This window comes from Salmo salar, chromosome ssa14 (genome assembly GCF_905237065.1).
Source record: "Salmo salar chromosome ssa14, Ssal_v3.1, whole genome shotgun sequence".
Taxonomy (NCBI): Eukaryota; Metazoa; Chordata; class Actinopteri; order Salmoniformes; family Salmonidae; genus Salmo; species Salmo salar.
In genome coordinates, this window is record NC_059455.1 from 33,800,913 (window position 1) to 33,807,503 (window position 6,591).

The 6,591-nt window shown below is 41.9% G+C and overlaps 1 protein-coding gene across 3 annotated transcripts; it reads right to left on the reverse strand.

Moving 5' to 3' along the window:
- Positions 1 to 851: 851 nt before the first annotated feature.
- On the reverse strand, positions 852 to 6,182 carry LOC106569405 (salivary glue protein Sgs-3). Of its 3 annotated transcripts, none has more exons than XM_014140743.2 (6): positions 5,889 to 6,182; positions 4,137 to 4,463; positions 3,318 to 3,419; positions 2,886 to 3,287; positions 2,615 to 2,772; positions 852 to 2,471 (listed from the first exon to the last, which is right to left on the reverse strand). In XM_014140743.2, exons 1-6 carry the CDS (start codon positions 5,953 to 5,955, stop codon positions 2,421 to 2,423), a joined length of 1,107 nt encoding a protein of 368 aa, XP_013996218.1. In that variant the 5' UTR covers positions 5,956 to 6,182; the 3' UTR covers positions 852 to 2,420. The 3 variants fall into 3 exon arrangements, with proteins under 3 accessions (XP_013996218.1, XP_045550196.1, XP_013996217.1); XM_045694240.1 differs by adding an exon at positions 5,641 to 5,704 and having other exon boundaries at positions 2,886 to 3,419; positions 5,889 to 6,070; XM_014140742.2 differs by having other exon boundaries at positions 2,886 to 3,419; positions 5,889 to 6,170.
- Between the last annotated feature and the right edge of the window lie 409 nt (positions 6,183 to 6,591).

Sequence of the window (6,591 nt, forward strand, 5' to 3'; positions counted from 1 at the left end):
GGCGAGCGGGTAACTGATGTCAACGTTTTGAACAGAGTGCCCCATGGTGGCGGTGGGGTTATAGTATAGGCAGGCACAGGCTACGGACAATGAACACTATTGCATTTTATTCATGTCCATTTGAATGCACAGGGATACCGGGATGAGATCCTGAGGCCCATTCTCGTGCCATTTAGCCCGCCGCAATCACCTCATGTTTCAGCATGATAATGCACAGCCTCATGTTGCAAGGATCTGTATACAATTCCTGGAAACTGAAAATGTCCCAGTTCTTTCATGGCCCGCATACTCACCAGACATGTCAACCATTGAGTATATTTGGAATGCTCTGGATCGACGTGTACGACAGCGTGTTTCAGTACTCGCCAAATCCAGCCACTTCGCACAGCCATTGAAGAGGAGTGGGACATTTATTCAGAAGTATTCTCACACATAATAGAGAGACATATTCGATCTTATACAAATGTAAGGAAGGTTTATAATGAGTATGTTTTAGTCAAACATGATATGTGTTTGGGTTTCTTGTGGTCAATTAGTAGTCTACAAATTATTTGTAATTATGTCCCGGACCTCCCAACCTTCCGCTCAAGAAGAAATCAGCCCTCGGCTGAATCTAGTTGATGATCCCTGTTTTAAGGTACCGTGACTAACAGATGCCAATCTGTATTACCAATCATGTGAAATCCATAGATTAGGGCCTAATGAATTTATTTTAATTGACTGATTTCCTTATGTAAAATCTTTGAAATTGTTGCATTTATATTTTCTTCAGTATAATTAACAATACAATAGCTCTCTGAACTTGTGAATCACTTCCTCATTATGCTGTAGAGTCAGAGGCACACAGCAAAAAGGGTTTAGGTTTTATTATTTAAAAAAGTCCTTATAACGTTCATTTTTTACAGTTAACCCTGCATCTGTATGTCAACCTCTTACATCACTTTTGGCACTTACAGGTAAATCACAAGTAAAACACTTAAACACTGTAAATATAATTTGTTGCAGTGCACGACAAAAATACATTTTCTTAAGGTAATTTTCAATCTAAATGTAACTTAAAATCTCATAGTTCTAATACATACTCTGTTGTTTCTGCATTTTATTATTTCCAATTAACTTAAGGATCCTTTTCTGAGACACTCAGAAATATCAAGTAAATAGTTAATAAATATCTAATTACATCATTTCCTATGGCTTGTAAAGAAATACTAAGCATACATTTTGCATTTACATTTTGATAATACTATACTTTGCACCATTTGTGTTTAACAATGTTTATTAGCTGATCACTTCCACTTGAAGCACCGCCGTCTCATCACCATTGGTGAACCTTTAACCCTTAACCTTTCTCCTCAAAGTAGTCTATGAATTGGATCTGTATCTATATGGCTTTGAATCAAGTCACGCTTATTGGAGGTTACCTCCTTTTTGCAGGAGTGGACTGAGACCAGAAATGGCCACTGGTATTTCTAACACACCAGCCCATTTTTTTACCTTGAGGCCCCCATTATTAGCCAGATCATCATCATTTTGCGCAAAAAACCCCCCCAAGTTAGACAGGCCCACTGGGTTAAAAATGGACCAGCCGCCCCTGCCTTTCTACACCCCCAATCAAATTAGCTTCTCTGCATTCGTTGGTTGACTGTTTTTCTGACTGTTTTGGGTTACATTTACAGAATGTTTACTGGCTATCAAGTAAGACCAAGGATGGGTGTTTTTCAACCCACTAGGCATTCTGGTTTGAAAGAGCACTTCAATCATATTTGGTCAGTTCAATGATTAGAATAGTTCTATAACATGGTTTATTGGAGACTGATAAACATTTAAATCAAGTACCTCTACAGTAAGCATCATTCACTCCCATTCCATTTTCCCTCGATCCTGGACTCAGGCAACAACATCCAACGTGGCATTGTGTCTTCTTCATACAGTACCAACTCATTTAGGGGCTTTGGAGACTGTGAGAGCACTGTGACTGTTTCTATAACACATTAAAGTGCAGCCTGTGCTGTGCATGACCTGTATCAGGAGGAGGGGGTGCATTACAAAGGGAACTCGTCTCTGAAGAACAAAACAGACCCCTGTGCAGATGAGACGTCCAAGAGTTTCAAAGGGAATATTGAGGGTGTTGGCCTAATGTTTAAACGGAACCTCTGATGTTGGCCTAATGTTGAAACCTTTCATGTTGGCCTAGATTTGAAACTCCTCATTGGGTATTGAAAGCCCTCTCATTGTTAACAGAACACAATCAAATTGGAAACTGCTCAGAAGGGGGAATCATAGGGAGTCAACATGGGCGCTGGCGGAGGGCCTCGAGTCCAGTCAAAAGCTTTGCCAGGATCCAAAATGGCAGCCCATTGGGTGTCTGCTGTGTAGCTGTGTTAAAAGAAAGGTTGACTGTTGTTGATGAAAAGTTTCCATCAGTAAGTGTAAGTGTATCTGGAAAGTGGCGTGTCTTCCATCAAGTCGTCCTGGACAGGAAGACAAAACAAGAGAGTCATAATGTTGCCAAACACTATATCACTTCAAATTAATTGAAATCATATATCTCACATTAACAACATGTCATGCCACAGAAGACCTGAATCTAACATGTCAAGTATAGTATGGTCACCATGGGTAGATCCTGCAGCCGGTGGAAGTCCGGGTGGTCGGTCCGTTGGCGGAACTTGAGGAAGAGGATGACAGAGACTACGGCTGTGGTGACGATGAAGACAGAGACCAGGCCAGCCAGCACAGGGTCCAGAGGAGAGTGGAGATGTGGCCCTTTGTCTGGAACAACAAGTTAACTGATTTAGTGATTGATTGGCTAATTAGTTTTGTAATTTGTTAACTGGATAATGAGTGAATAATTTGATTGGTTAATTGGTATATTATCACCGTACCCTCATCTCCAACATTGAGCTCCGATGGAACCTCCTGTTGAGGCGGGCTGACAGGGACATGGACTGGGGCAGTGGTCTGGGGGTGCTCCATGGTGAGGGGTTGGGTTGGGGGAGGGATCAGGGCAAGGGTGCTGGGTTGGACAGAGGACTGGATCGGTATTAAAACATGGGATGGAAGTAGGTTGGTATCTAAGGCAGGAGGAGTAGAGGTGGTGAGGTGGCCTACAGCGAAACCAGGGTGGGTAGTGCCCCCTAGGGTGGAGGGGTGGCTAGTAGTGCCCCCTAGGGTGGAGGGGTGGCTAGTAGTGTCCCCTAGGTTGGAGGGGTGGCTAGTAGTGTCCCCTAGGTTGGAGGGGTGGCTAGTAGTGCCCCCTAGGGTGGAGGGGTGGCTAGTAGTGCCCCCTAGGGTGGAGGGGTGGCTAGTAGTGCCCCCTAGGGTGGAGGGGTGGCTAGTAGTGTCCCCTAGGTTGGAGGGCAGTCCTGCAGGGGATGTGCTCTTCACAGGGGATGAGGAGGAGGAGCCATCTGGAGCGGCTGAGTGATAATCACATAGAAATATAATTACAACAGTATTACATACAGACAGTATTACACACTGTACATACAGTATCTCAATGGAAGATACAGATAAAGGTTCTGCAATGAGTCTTTTTTCATGTACCATCATTTCTGCTTCTCCTAAATGAGGTTCTACTCATTGTTATTTGAAAGCAAAAGGAGAAGAATGAGAGGGAGACAGATATATTGAAATCTGGATGGTATTATGTCATATTGTGTGTTTTGTCAGGCAGAAGAGGCATCAGATACAGCAGACTCGCTCAGCATTGACAGAGATAGTTATATTTGTTAAAACGACACCTCCTACATCAGGTTGCCACATCCCCCTCTATACCGCTCAACAACCCTCTACTCCCTGTTGCCAAGGCACACAGGTAGCCAGGCCCAGGGCATACCATGATAGAAGGGAAAGATGGAGACTTTCTATTCCCCTGGTAAGCTGCCTGATGGTGGGTGGAGCCTGAGGCAAGCTTCTGTATGTACAAACAAGCAGCTTTTGCAGAATGCGGCTGTCTATTTTCAGACTGAACACTATATAAACAAGCTACCAGCTGAGTGGTGGCTGAGAGAAAGTCACAGAGTAATATAATTACTATAGTATTACATAAACAGGACTACCTCAGGGTAACCATGGGGAATATAGACAGGCTTAATGACGCTGATAGAAGTGAAATATCCTTTGGGTTACAGTACCTGCGAGAGTGGCATTGTCTTGGGTGGTGGTAACAGTGTTGACTGTGTGTGCAGGTGGAGATGTGGTCATCTGATTGGTCACAGCCATGTCATCGCTGTCACCAGCGTCTGTAACAGAATCTGATTGGTGCAGCTTGTCGCTGTTGGTAACAGCTGGTTTGGTTGGGGCTCTATCCGCTTGGTCTGGTGAGGTCTGATTGGCAGGACCTGGCTCTGGCCCCGGATCCCCATCTTCATTGATAATTGGGAGGGCTTGGGATGCAGTAGACACACCCTCACGCTGGAGGGCAACTGGGATGAAGACAGGGGGCAAAGCAGTGCTCTGACCTACAAGAAAATAATGATGATGTCACAGTATAAATATAATGTCCTGGTTCTCCATGTTGTTGTGAATAGATGAATTACTGATACTGGAAGACAATTCAAAAAGCATAACTGGGAAATAAATATTTATTGATTCTTTTTCCTTTCCATTTAACCTGAGCAGGAAAAAGTCAGGGCTCTGGTCAGGCCCTAGTCATGATTTTTGGCATTTTCATGTATGTCTAGTGTATGTTCAAATGCCATTGAATTGATCATTGTTTTAGAGTATTGAGTGTTGAATAGATAATGTGCCAGTGGCCTGTAACACTGTGGTGTTATATAATTAGGCATCTGTAGCCTGGTGAGCATACATGGCTAATGCTGAGAGGGGGTACATCATTTCATCTTCCATTCTTATCAGCAATACTCATTGATCTGCTTGTTGATCATGTCATATGATATACTTATGTTATGAAATATTCCTAATAAGAGCAGTGGGCAAACAATCCAAATGCAATAGGCTGTACAAAAACATGTTTTCATTGGCTTACTGGAATATGAGACTACAGTACTGAACGAGTATGCATTTAAATAAGAATGCAATACTCACAAGAATAATTGATTAAGTATATCAAGCAGGGTTAGGTTAAATTCCAATTTAATTTGAAATTCCAATGATATTATTGAATTCACTAAGGAATTTAAATTGAATTTGAATTGTAAACACATTTAATCTTTGGAATTGAATTGGAATTCAATATTTGTACATTTCCCAGGTAATGGAATTAATCCACTTAGTATAAAAAAATGACTAGAGGATTTGTTTTAAATAATTTTAACTTGTATTTCTATATTTCCATTATAGCGAGGCTGTCTGAACAGTGAAATGATCAGCCTCAAACCCTGAGGGAATTGAATTCAAATTTGTGGAATTGTTTTGTTCATAATATTGAATTAGGAATGTAATTATTGGAATTTACCTAATATTGTAATTGTACGGAATTGAATTATCTCTGAATTCAAAGACTGGCCTGGAATTTGAATTTAATTAAATGGAATTTACGGGGAGAGGTAATAAAATTAGAATATAATTTGGGCAATTAACCCCAACCCTGATATCAAGCAAAATATCAGGCAAAATATGTTGAGAAATTCAAAGAATGTTCCTATTGGCCTCTTATGTCAGTAAAAATATCCTTACCTATAATAACCTCATAATAACCCGCACTGACAGGTAGCCCAAGTGTATGACCAGTCGATAAACACTGCCAAATGAGATTGGTAACATTACATTTACATTTAGCCTACATTATACAAATTGTCATCAGAATATCAGAATAACTGTCATCAGAATATTTTGTGATGATAAAGTAAGCTGAATGACGAGCACAAAATATATATTCTCAGCGAGCTGTCTATTCTAAACACAGCACACACACCGACACCTACCCTTTGTCTGCGATGATCTGGTAAGGATGACCAAAGCACAAACCACTAGATGCATTTCAATGTTCATTTCATGTGCCGCTTTCGTGGATACGATGATAAAACGTTCAACGGCTTTTAACGCCCGTTCTCGTCTTTGCTAGAGCGTATTCTTTGCTGTTCTTTCGGTTGGTTATCTGACAGAGAACAGCATTGCTAAAACTACAGAAGGGTCTGGCATTAGAGGATATGAAAGAAGGGGTGGGGTTGAAATGCCTATATGACGCGCGGTGCGCAATGTAGGACTAACGCACCGCGTAACACACAAAGTGAGTGTCTGCCCAGCTCCGTCAGGACGATGTCTGTCGATGTTAAAGGCCCACAGTGTATTCTGAATGTGTCACTGTCACGGTCTCACTTCCATTGCTTGCCCGCGACCGCCCTTCCCATTAAAGGGGGGCACGCTGCACCTCAGTCAGCTGTCACTGCATGCTGCGTGCGCTCCTCGTTGCTCCCTGATTAAAACAAGCATTTCTAGTCATTCCTTTATCAGAAAAACTGATAGGCCCTACACAGGTAGAGTTATGGATCTGTTTTAAAGATTCACTATGTTCTTATGCTTATGAGAAAATTATAAAGACCAACATTTCCCTCTTAAACATTTCCCGAATTAGCCTAATCTACCAACAGATGTCAGTGTTTCAATAGGCTCCTGTCACACGCTGCT

Coding starts and splice junctions, on each gene's coding strand:
- LOC106569405 (XM_014140742.2), bottom strand. CDS start 5,955: ATGAACATTGAAATGCATCTAGTGGTTTGTGCTTTGGTCATCCTTACC. Junction 3,420..4,136: donor AGACAATGCCACTCTCGCAG/GTACTGTAACCC, acceptor ATTATCACTCAG/CCGCTCCAGATGGCTCCTCC. Junction 2,472..2,614: donor GGCTGCAGGATCTACCCATG/GTGACCATACTA, acceptor CTTCCTGTCCAG/GACGACTTGATGGAAGACAC.